At 41.4% G+C, this 12,918-nt stretch overlaps 1 protein-coding gene across 2 annotated transcripts in view; it reads right to left on the bottom strand.

Moving 5' to 3' along the window:
* tspan4a (tetraspanin 4a) overlaps positions 1 to 12,918 on the bottom strand; it is a 187,280-nt gene that overhangs the window by 145,379 nt on the left and 28,983 nt on the right. Inside the window, exon 2 of one of the 2 annotated variants that reach the window (XM_034679524.1) lies at positions 848 to 927. In XM_034679524.1, coding sequence (XP_034535415.1) covers positions 848 to 910 — 63 coding nt within the window. In that variant the 5' untranslated portion in view covers positions 911 to 927. Of the gene's footprint in view, positions 1 to 847; positions 1,200 to 12,918 lie in introns of those variants that run through there. The other variant, XM_034679523.1, reaches the window with a different exon arrangement.

Consider the following 12,918-nt stretch of genomic DNA (forward strand, 5'->3'; position numbering starts at 1 on the left):
AGGAGGTCACTCATTCCCACAGGGAGATTGCATCTCGGCGGCTAGATTGCATTTCATAGTTCAAGGCCTCATCTCATTCTATTACCAGTACGAACACAAGTAAGACAAATCAAAGTAATTCCAGCAAGGTAACCACAGAGGCAAGCATCCCTTCAAAACTCTAGAAAAGTTGCATTGCATTGCACAAAAAGAGTCTGCAGGAAAAAATAAACCCTGATGAAGCAAGCATGGAGCTCTTTTAATGTGACACCCGGCTGTGGATCATGACAGGCCTCACACTGCAAATGAAAGTGATCTGTTGTGAGGCTATCAGAGTGGGATTGACAGAAGCAGTCAGACACTGAGAATCAAACGTCCCAACGGTGCTCAGATACCATCAGGCAGAGAGAGCAGATTGACAGCAGATGCTTTGATGGGCTGAGAAGTGCTTTTGTTGTGAAGGGGGGGAGGGGGAGGTGGCAGAGGTAAGGTGAAGAATCGCAACATGAAGGTAACTCTGTGATTAACTTTACACACAATACAAGTTCCAGATATCCCAAAGCTTCGCACAGCCAACAATGCAGAGTACGCCCACGCTACAAGTACTGTATAGGGAACAGAAAAGGCTGGCTCACCCACACAGTGCACACAATCTAAATGCATGATCTGCCTCTTTCACACACTCCCCCCTCCTTACTCCTCTCACACCACTCTGGCTGCACAGACACACACACAAGGATCAGAGCATCCTCCAAACCAGATAAGAGGAATATGAGTAACAGAGGGAGAAAAAGTCAAGACAGCAAAGCTCCTCTGCTGAAAAAGCAAACACATAAAAAGATAGAAACATGTAATATATAGCACTCACCCAGAAGAGGAGGTTGAAGAAGACCATTCCGTATCGCAGGGCCATCATGCAACCCTCGGCCATCCTGCAGCGCCGCAGTTCTAGGAGGAATATGAAGGAGAGGTCCAGGTAAAACACCACATACTTCTTCCCCTGTGCGTAGCGCCCCTTGGATGTCTGTGGCCCCTTTGTCGTGTGGAAGCCAAATGCAAACGGTGGCCGCTTGTACTCAAATTCCCCACTGAAGCGGTGGAACCCGGAACTGAATGGCGGCGTGTCAGGTTTGCTGTCCAGAGACGGACTACGCCTGTACGGAGTCTCATCTGTGCTTGAGCGTCTCATTGTGGAGGCTGTACAAGTCTTTCAAAGTCTTTGATCGTCACTCTGAGTACTTCAGGTTCAGGAAAAGTCCACACAAAGGAGGAAAAATGATTCCATTTAGCGATACGAGATGGGTTTCTGAGATATTTTGACCTTACTCCAGCTTAAGTCAAAATAATTACCACCCCTATCACCCAGGAAGGGCTGATTTAATTACAACCCAAGTGTGATCACTCTTAATCTGACTTGATCTGTGGTAGATAATGTGCTGCCATTCACTTGATCAGAGTCCCTCTCTTTAATCCTGCAGTGCCACTATATTGAGCAGGAGACTTTGCATAATCCCACTGCAACACCTGTGTAACTCTGTGTATTTAGGACATAATCCCAACACACACACACACACACACACACATTTGCACATCCCTCTAATCGCTCAAACACAGGTGTCACACTCAGAGAGATAAACTGGTTTGCAGTTTCATCTCTTAACAGCTCAATCAGGTTAAAGACCTGGGGGCTGTGACGTGACCGCTCCAGCTTCTTTGGGCTGCTAAAATGATCCAGAACCGTCCTACCTGGTCTCATAAGAAATTCCTGAGCAGGTGCCTTCAGCTGGGAGGAAACAGCACCCCTGCTTCAGCCAATCAACTTCTTTCACTCAGTAACATCCACTGAGAATGAAAATCGCTACGCTGTGGTCCAAGTGGAAGCTGAGTGTTCAGCATGTGGCTGATGTGCTTTTGCTGACATGCAGGAAAAAAATCTGATAAAGACATAAAGAAATGACAGGGTAGGATGATGTTATGAATGAAGAAAGAGGGATGAGATAAAGCCTGAAAGGATGAATAACACATGAGAGTGAACCCTTCTTTTGCTTCAATTGCCCCTCGCTTCTTTCTCTCTGCCCTAACTTCTCCTTTTTCCTCTGAAAAGTGTCTCAGCCTCTCTTCAGCCTGCTTTTCACTCGTCTATCAACTCGCCCTCTTCAACTCCCTCTTATTTTCGTCCTCCACCTCACTATAAGCCCCTCTGTGCGCTCCCCCTCACTGCCGCCGGCTGTTAATTAATTTCCAGACTCTCATCAGTGAGGTAAAGTGTGCGCTGGTGTCCCCTCTTCTCGTCTCTCCCTTTTCTCCGCTACAGCATTCCTGTCCTCATCTCTACGTTGGCAAAGAGAGCAAGGTGTCCAGCGAGGTCATGGCCAAGCAGCGAGAGAAGAAGAAGCGGAGACAGGCAGGGAGAAGAGAAAGACAGTTTCCTCAGAGAAGCCAAAGAAAGACTGCAGTGTTTGAGCGCTAGTCCAGCACTCGCTGCCTCCAGCTCCCTCCCTCCCTCCCTCTCTCTCTCTCTCTCTCTCTCTCTCTCTCTCTCTCTCTCTCTTCACAAGCTCCTGTTCTCTTTCTCTCTCTCTCTCTCTCTCTCTCTCTCTGTTCCCCCCTCCTCCTCCTCCTCCTCTTTTCTTTCCTCTCCTCTCTCACAAGCTCCACACGAACAATCTCAAACACCCCATCCCTCCTCGCTAACTGTCCCCAAAACCTGGCAGCGCGAAAGCCAGGAGCAGTCATTCATATTCAGGCCACACCCTACTAAGGAGAACAACCAATCAGTGTCTGGCAGCTCCATCCTCCCTTGTGCGCACGCCAATCATGCCCTTACATCTCGCAGATAGCACTCGCACATGCACATACATATACACACAATGTACGTGCACACACTGGCGCACACAACCTGGTGTGCTGTTAACATACTACTGCTGAGAAGCTTTCTGCACTTGCGCTAGTGCTTTCTCCTCCCCCTCCTCCTCCCCCTCCCCCTCCTCTTCCTCCTCCTCCCCTCTCTCTTCCTCCTGACTGGAACTCATTCCTCATGCATAGGTTGTTCTTGCACAAACAGTCTCAGTCATGTTCCCTCTCTTTCCCTCTGGACCCTGACTCGGGTCATACTCTATCCATGTTACTGCTCTGTGCACAGATTTCCATACAAAAGACAGCTCACCTATGAGCATGCCCATATGTGCTGTGAAGTGGATGCTGCTGCTGACATTCACTCAAAATAACTACACACTCTCCGCAAGCTGGTAGCCATGCGAGTCAGCGGCTTTATGAATCCATGGGGACGTTTCAAAGATGCAAAGGTATTGACTTTGTTTGTGGCTGCATCAAGTATTTAATGGATTTCTGTTTGGTCTCCGGCGTGTGTTTTCTGTCAGAGCACGAAGGCAGTGGCCTTGGAGAGTGAATACGAGTGACTGGCAGGATGATATTACTGTAAAGAGCACCTGAGGCTGGTGTTTGCTCCTAAAACTAATGGGATAAGGCACAATCAGAGATTTTGGACTTAATTTTTAGAAAATGAATTTATGCAAAGATTCTTAATTGGATTTCATATGAACAATACGTCATTACAGCATTGAAAGCTAAGGTCCCAGCTATATGCTCAGGCCAGCTGATTTATTGTGCAGCAACACTTTTATGTGGCATGGTACTGACAGCTAGTGCAAAAAGAAAGAAGAGGATGAAAAGTCTCAAGATGTTGAAAGCAAAAAAAATCAGATCTGATCTGCCAGGGAAATTATTATTATTTTGTATTCTGTGCCAGGAAGTTCAATCTCCACTCATGATGGACAAATGTCATTGGAAGAGAAGTCCATGATTAGTACAAAGTGACATTTCCTGGAGGATCGCAGTTTTCTTATTTACACAATATTTTCTGACAAACAAGCTACTTGCTAGCTTGCGATCCTTAATATGCCCAAAGTGACGAGCGAGAGGTTGTGAGGATGTGTCAAATTAGTTAGCTTGTGTATTCCCTTTCATCTTCAGAATCTACCCACGCAGTCTGTCCGTTATGTGTGTAACCTTTTAGCTGGGACCTGTCCATTAGCGTGGCTGCAAATTTGCCCATCAGACAAGTTGGGGAATTACATATCACAAGTCCATTCTTGGGGTTGTGACAAAAACATTTTTGGGGAGATACAGTTCCGAAACGTACAGTGGATAGCAAAAGCCTACACACTCCTGTTAAAATGCCAGGTTTTTATGATGTAAAAACATGAGACCAAGATTAATCATGTCAGATCTTTTTCCACCTTTAATGTGACCTATAACATGAACAATTGAATTTAAAAAAAAAAAGAAATAATTGAAAGCCTTTATTGTCATTGTACATAGTACGAATGAGATTTGGGTGAGCAGCTACTGTCAGTCCCTCCAGGATTTCGCGGGATTTGTTTGTGATTGTTGCGGCCCAAAAAGCCTGAATTTGCGACAGCTTTTTAAAAAAATTGCGGTGAAAGTTGCGATTTTTTTTTTTTGCTTTTGTCCCCCAATAACATCTCAGGGGCAAGTAAATATGCTAAATTACAGTTGTTTTTAGAAAACATTCTTGATGTGGCCACTGACTGTATTTTGATTCTCTTGATTCACAGAAAAATGCCATGAAAGGACTGTATTGCACATTTACGACGGTCCCTGAATGTACCTCGCAGCGACTGATGCACAGTCAGTTCACGCACTCTGAAATGAATCTGCATCTTTGATGACAAGGAGTTGATCAAAACTTACTGAATGTGTCTGATGTTTCACCAAACTGGATTAAATCAAGCTGTAGATGCAGAGCTTTTTACGGTAACCACGGCAACAACGTCAAACCTCAAATAGTAAACAGACGCCCCCACGGTTGTGTGTTTGTCACTAACGCACACCGGGGGTAAAAATCATCAATGAAGATGAGACAGATGCATGGAGGTGAGGAGAGCTGGTTCATAAAGCACACCTGCTGCATTTAGAGACCAAGCGAACACTGAGCCCCTCAATCTATAAATAATAACGTTGTCATGGTCACTTGTCCTTCCTGCTGTCCCCTCTCTTTTCACCCGTTCTCTCTGTGTGTGTTTTGTTGTTGAAAAGTGCCGATCAAGTGAGGACTTATGTTTATGTTCCAAGGAAGTCAAATTGATGACAAAACTGATGACGTACAGGGGCTGGGATTGAGGTAATTGGTCAAATTTGCAGGAAAGTTGCGGTGATTGTAAAAATTTGCAGGGCCGCGAAAAAATCGCGCTGATTGGTTGAATTTGCGTTGATAGTTGCGATCGCGAAATCGCAACTTCCTGGAGGGACTGTACTGTATAGTGCACACACAATATAATATAACAACACAAGAGGTAGATGTTGCAAAAAAAAAAAAAAAAAAAAAGACAAGACAAGACAAAAAAAATATTTGAGGGGGAAGAATAAGAACTAAAAAAATAAAATAATGTGGTTGCATAAGTGTACACACCCTCATATAACTGGGGATTTGGCTGTGTTCAGAATAAACAATCCCATTCAAACTCATGACAAATAGTAGTCAGTATTCACCTGTCATGATTTAAAGTTACTTTGATTAATCCCAATAAAGATCAGCTGTTCTAGGAGGATTTTCATGACATTGCCTCACTTGCATCTTACAGCAAAAGCCATGGTCCACAGAGAGTTTCCAAAGCATCAGAGGGATCTCATTGTTGAAAGGTATCAGTCAGGAGAAGGGTATCATTCAGGAGAAGGGTACAAATACTTTTCCAAGGCATTAGATTTACCATAGACCACAGTGAAGACAGTCATCATCAAGTTGAGAAAATATGGCACAACAGTGACATTCAGAGAACTGGACATCCCTCCAAAACCCTTTTCAAAAACATACATAAAGTCTCCCAAAAGCATGAAATGTTTTATGGTCTGATGAGACCAAGGTTTAACTTTTTGGCCGTAATTCCAAAAGGTATGTTTGGCATAAAAACAACACAGCACATCACATAAAGAACACCAGACCCACAGAGAAGCGTGGTGGGAGCAGCATCATGCTTTGGGGCTGTTTTTCTTCAGCTGGAACCAGAGCATTAGTCAAGGTGGAGGGAAGTATGAATAGTTACAAATACCAGTCAGTTTTGGCACAAAACCTCCAAGCCTCCGTTAGAAAGATGAAGATGAAGAGGAATGTCACCCTGTAACACGACAAAAAACCAAAGCATACATCCAAATCAACAAAAGCATGGCTTCACTAGAAGAAGATTAAAGTTTTGGAATGGCCCAGCCAGAGTCCAGACCTGAATCCAGTTGAATATCTGTGGGGTGATATGAAGAGGGCTGTGCTCAGGAGATGCCCTCAGTATCTGATGGATTTGGAGCTCTTTTGTAAAGAAGAGTGGGCAAATATCACCACTTCAAGATGTGCCATGCTAATAGACTCCTACCAAAAAAAAATGGAGTGCTGTAATAAAATCAAAAGGTGCTTCAAAAAAGTATTAGTTAAAGGGTGTGTACACTTATGCCACCACATCATTTTAGTTTTAAGCAGTGTTCAGTCTCTATGCAGATGTGTAGATCTCTCTAAATCCATTGTTATTGCAACCCCACCAGCTACCTATGTGGTTGTTGAGCACAGCCTAGAGTAGCTCTCATATATTTGTGATGACTGGACAAACTGCTGCTCGCTATTACTTCACTAAGACTCCCACCACCCCATTCACCAGTCACTTGTTGTCTTTGATTGAAGAGTATTTTCAATCAAACCAATGCTCCACAAGGCTTATTTATCAGTCTCATGTTATCAGGCTGTATGTTTATTAACAATACTGGAGAACCTTTGAATAAAACAAGGGAAGCTGAATTTGATCAAAAAGTAATTCAGGTGAGTGAAATGGGGTGAGTAGAGCTGGAACTCTCTTGTATTTTTATTGTCCTCACAAATCATATTCATTCAAATTCGCTTTTGGTCCCTGCCCCTGCTCTGCATGTTGAGATTCACTGCATTTGAGGAAGGTCACAGTCTCCTCATCGCTGTGCGCAGACCTGCTGTTGTCATCTGCTGCTATTTCCTTTCCTTTTCTTTGTCTCTGCAGTCGAGTGGAAGCTTGAGTGGACGTTTAAGTGACATTTATTATTCATTCACTTCTGAATCGCTGTTTTCATTGCACTTTTGTCACATTTTTCTTTCACTGAGACACCAACTTTTTCACCTCTCCAGTTATTTTTACGCGCAGGTAGAAATGTGTTTGAAAATAGACACTCTTTCCAGCTGATTCAGGATCAAGCTAAGTGACTGTAGCTGCATCTTTCCTCCGAAGGTTTCACAAATTAACATCTTAACCCAGACTCTACTTATGTGAGCAAAGATAACTGTCATACAAAGCCTGCGTCTTCATACATGACCCACATTGCAACACATAACGTAAATGTTTCCTATTTATACAGCGTGTTGCTCACCCCACTTGTGTCAATTATGTCAGTAATTGGCAGAATCTGTTGTCACCATCATGAAATATGCACACGGGATGAATCATGCAGGAGGAAACGCACCATGTGCCTATAAGTGGATGGTCATTAACATACATGACGCTTCAAAGCTAAATACCTAACTGCTAGTCATTTATGTTATACCCTGACCCGCAAACTTGCCACACACAGTCCTACACACTCTCTCACACACACAACTCTAGCCCAGATTCTTAGACACACACTAACAAAGTAAGTGTGCAGTGGCACCCCGGGGTGTTGGCGGCTTTGATGTCCCCAGCACGTACAAACACATGGAGGGGAAAGAAGAATGTTTCAGCTACAGAGAGGAGACATGATACACAACATGATGAAACTAATCTCTGTTAAAACGTAAAGTCTAAAGACAGGGCCTCGTGTTTAACGCCTTTGTAAGTCTCTGAAACGAGGACGTAAATTGACTGACACGCTCAGTCAGATACACAAAGTATGCTGAGCTGCTCTCTGGTCTCTGTGCAGACATAAAGAGGCAGAAGTCTGGCTGGCTTCCTCTTGTTTAAAGCTGCGATACGAGTCTCGTATGAGTTATCTCCTCTAAATGACAAAACGGGCGACATGGATAACTGCAGTGAGCACAAAGCAGCAATACGAGCAGCTGGAAAAAATAAATGGCTCTCCACAAGGCTTGGAAATTATTTAGAGCTGTTTGCCTGTTGGATCTGTAGCTTATGCAACCACAAAAAAAATCATTTCAGTTCCACTTCTAACATGCCGCTATTTTGGGAGAGACATCTTCAGATTTATTTGCCGTTTTTTAAGTTGTTTTCTCCTCGGATGTTAATGGGAGGTTCTAAATGCAGCTTACAGAGCTGTGATTTAACAAAGTGTGCATTTTGTGAATCCAAACTTAAAGTAATAGTGGTGAAGTGCAGAGGTTTCATAATTTATTAAACTTTTTATCTCTATCCTAGATCATCAGTTTTCAGATCTTATTTCATATGTTAACTCATATGTTGCTGTTTCTTATTGTCTTTATTTTACAGGCTGCTCAAAGCTAATTGACCCTGGAAGGATTAAAAAAGATGTATTGTGTCAAGATAAACAGTTGTCACGATGCAAGGTCACAAAACATGTTTCAAACTTAATTATAAAGACATTTCCAAAGATAGCATTTGATATATACATGGTTTGAAATCAGCTTCAGTCTGAAAAATAGAACGTTAAGAATCACTTTTGTAGCTGACAAAACATCTATGAAATGATGCCTGCCTTTTTAAGTTTGGATTCATCACTTCAGTTAAGGTTTTAAAAGTCAAAACCTAATTTATTCTGCCTTCCTGATTCCTTTTTTTCCTCATATTTATTTTACTTTAACATTTGGGTTGTGCATCTCTCCATTACGAGACGATTAAATTTAATTTGAACCTTGATGGCTTTGATCCGATTCAGGGTCGAATTATTGAAATATAGAACAATTTTAGAGCAATTTGATTCAATGTAAGTTGATGATTCAATCTCTAATTATTTTTTTCTTAATAAAACTGATGATAAATAAAGACCATGTCAGCTCAAAATAGCATGTCCTTGTGTTTATTACTTTTCCAAGAGATAAAAGACGAGGCCTAATGGACAAACAGATCCGATAATAATCCAAACAACAAACCTGCCTTTTAAAATCCTTTATTTTTATAGAGGTCTAAAATACCAAGACTCAGAAAGCAGGTGAAATTTGTCTTGCAGCTTTCACTAAAGCAGATCACATGTTTTAAATCTGACATTTTTACCGATCCAGGGTGGACCGGAACACTTAGATCTTTTAGATTAGTAACTGATTTGGAATAGTGAATCTTTACTCCTATAATTAACATGTTGAAAAATATAGATGTCCTCTTACAAGACTGATTTCTAGTAAGTTTAGACAACTATTCCTACCATTTTGAGCTGAGAACAATGCTCAGGCTATGGTATCTCGTTGAGACCGGTCGTTAAGTGCCCCTGCAATTTTCCAGGCTCAGGTGCTATTAAGATGTCACTTTCTCAAAACACAGCTGTGTGAGATTCAGAGGAGCCAACTTAAACACAAGAGTGCAGCAACAAAGATCACTGAGGAATCAGAGCTATGAAGATTAATAACTACTGCCCTGACGGGAAATAAACATGTTTTACTCAACCGGGCCGACTCTTGAGGGATTTAAGATTCACTCTGCTAGCAAAATAGAGATGTGCTGGCAATAAAACAAAAACAGACGCTTCAAGATGTGACAGAGTGTTTGGTAAAAGCTGAAAGAAGCATCACAGATTTAATAAAAGATGAAAGTTCAAGATAAAATGACACTTAAAAACCTTCTGTTGGAGACAGTGATAAAATAACATGAAAGGCATTGTATAAAATAGAATAGTTTTGGATTAAGAGAGTATTCTGTCTTTTATAAATCACTCAGTATCTTCTGAATACAAACGGGATGACAAGAGTCCTGGTCACAGGGCTTTTCTTTGTAATCATTTACATAAGACAACACCCCAGAGATATTTAGATATCACTTTGACGGCAGAGCAGAAAGGGTTTTTGTCTTTAAATAATTAGTCTTCAGTTTAGATTTTTGACCTTAACTGTAAATTTACCTAAAGACAAATGTGGCCTTGCACACTTGTCATCAGTCAGGCAGGAATCAAAATGAATGGTTGTTTTTGGTGTCACAAAAAGATGTTGCTGAGTGCAAATCTCTGAGTGAGTCATGCATTTAGCATGAACGGTGGGGTCCAAGTAGTTTTTTCAACAAACCATGGAATGTCATGTGAATTAAACCGGAAATGGCATTTTCATATTTATAACTTTGCCAGATGCGTCACATTCATCATTTGATTGGACTCAATATAGTTATGTTGTAGGTACTGGGTCTGAATACTTTCATCTAAGGAATTGCATATCTCATTTAGCTCTTATTCACAAAGGCTCAAAACACCGCGACAACACACAAACACAATTTATTCTATTATTAATCTATTACAAGACAACTTATTCTGTCAATATACATTTATAGTCAGAGCACAGAATCAGAGAAGCAACTCACAACAACAATACTGTTAGAGGAACATTTTCAAAAGGTCAGAGTAAACTGGTTAGGTATCTCCAACCCAGATGAAACAATTTAACAGCTGTTCACAGTTCATTCAGTGTGAAAGAAATGCGTTCCAGGAATCCAGTTCTTCAGAGACAACAGATGGCATGTCTATGGTTCATTAGTTATTATATTACAGGCTCTATTTAGATTTGAATAAATAGGAGAAAGGGTGTGAAGTTGTTTTAAAGCTCTAACAGACAAACTTGAGAGATTATCACAAGATGATGATGGTTTTGGTGGCTTTAAGCTCACTTTACCTACAGACATTAAAGTTTGTGATACAGGAAGAAACTGGTGACTTGTAGGCGTAAGAATCTTAACTGGTGGATTTTGTGTGAACAGTTTGTGTGGATTTTGGCACCCCCTGTGGACAAAGCAGTGCCTTTTCTCTCTTTGCTTATTTTGTCATGTAAAGGTGAAAGAAATGTTTTCTGACAAAACCAAAACAAAAAATATTTCCAACTTTTTCTGCTTTCTTTTAAAGGTGACATATCATGCAAAACTGACTTTTTAATGGTTCTTTACCTGAAATATGTGTCCCTGGCATGTCTACAAACCCCCCGAGAATGAAAAAAATCCATTCTGCCCCTGTTTTGATTTCTACACCTTTCTGTAAATGTGTGAGAAACGAGCCGTTTCAGACTTCCGTGTTTTTGTTACGTAACAACAATATCCGGTCTGTCACAGAGTCAGAACTCGGAGCTTGTTCAGCCCATAGACTGTAATAAATAATACTGAATCCCTCCCCCGTTTTTCATTACCTGCACAAATGTGTGCTAACAAGGAGCTTAGGAGGGAGGCATGCTAGTTGTAGGCTGTCTTAATAAACACAAAGGTCGGGTTTACTCCCCACGTCTGCAGATTTGAAGATCTAGTGGATGATTTTTATTTATCATGGATAAGTGCTAGCGCTAGTTAGCATAGCCACATAGCTTCATGTTCATAGCTGTAGCTGTAGCTGTGTATCAAGACACACGTCGACATACTGACAAATAAAACAACAAGAAACACTAAATCTGTGACCAATCCTTCATAAAAGGTCCTGCTGCCTTTCTGGCAGAGGTCGGTTTTACTCCCCACCTCTGCAGATTTGAAGATCTAGTGGATGATTTTTATTTATCATGGATAAGTGCTAGCGCTAGTTAGCATAGCCACATAGCTACATGTTCGTAGCTGTGTACCAAGACACACGTCTACATACTGATAAATAAAACAACAAGAAACACTAAATCTATGACCAATCGTTCAGAAAGGTCCTGCTACAGGCGCCTCTCCGTCAGGATCAGATTCTGGATCAGATTCAGAGGGTTGAAGTAACGCGATCTCTGAGCAGCCGTGTATATTCAGCCAACATGTAAACATTAGATCAACGTGCTGGAGAGCCAAGGCACATCCACTTCCGGAGGGGGCGTGGTCAGAGGGAAAACAGAGTGTTCTGAAGAGGAATGAAGAAAAGTGGTTTTCAGGCATGCCAAAATCTGATTTCAAAGTGTTTTTTTGAGCATAAACTTTAAAGACATGTTTTGGGGACCTCTTAGACCAATATATATTGATGAAAAAAGCGTGATATGTCACCTTTAACAGCCAAGTGCATCACTTTGTAATCTCTGCCCTGGAAAAAGGCTTCATCCGCAGCGTTTGGTAACTCATTCTGTCTGACATCTACTCTATGGTGGCTTCAGACATTAAAACAAACAGTAGAAAATGTCCGTCTTCCTGCTGGTGGTCTCCCTTACTTATGTAGCCCTTAAGGAGGCATCAGTATTGTTTCATAACTGCTCACAGGAGCTTCAATGAACAATTCAATTACTTTATACAGTATGTCCAGCACATTTCCACCCTCTGAACTATCTCTGTCACTGTTGAAACTGATGTCTCTATTTGACCCACAAACGCAAATGAGACCATCATCAAACTGGAGCATCAGAAGAGTGATTATTTCTTATTTATAAATGTCTGTTACCGCTGCCTATGTTATGTCAGTCAAAGCTTTTACTGCACATAGACCAGACAAGCCTTTATGTGCATTCTCTGCAGCAAAGACTCACATGATGAGTGACAAGTCTGACTGTTAAAGATATCAGAAAGGAGATATGAGGTAACACTTTGCTTACAAGGCTTTCCAAAACAACACAAACCAAAAGTTGCTTGCAAATTGTAATTTCAGTATAGCCTGGAGGTAGTGCTGAAAATTGGTGACTTGTTTTTTAACAAAAAGCATTTAGGTTAAATGAATATTGTCCCATTAATCACATAGTCTGGACTTATTCTTTTAATTTCGGGCTGTTTCATTTTCTTTACTCAGACTTCAACACCTTTCTGTACTTCAGCTACAGCTTTGTATTTCATTTTCTATAGCTAAATATGTATTTGTTATGGCAGTTAAGTATGC

This window comes from Notolabrus celidotus, chromosome 3, assembly GCF_009762535.1.
Source record: "Notolabrus celidotus isolate fNotCel1 chromosome 3, fNotCel1.pri, whole genome shotgun sequence".
NCBI lineage: Eukaryota > Metazoa > Chordata > Actinopteri > Labriformes > Labridae > Notolabrus > Notolabrus celidotus.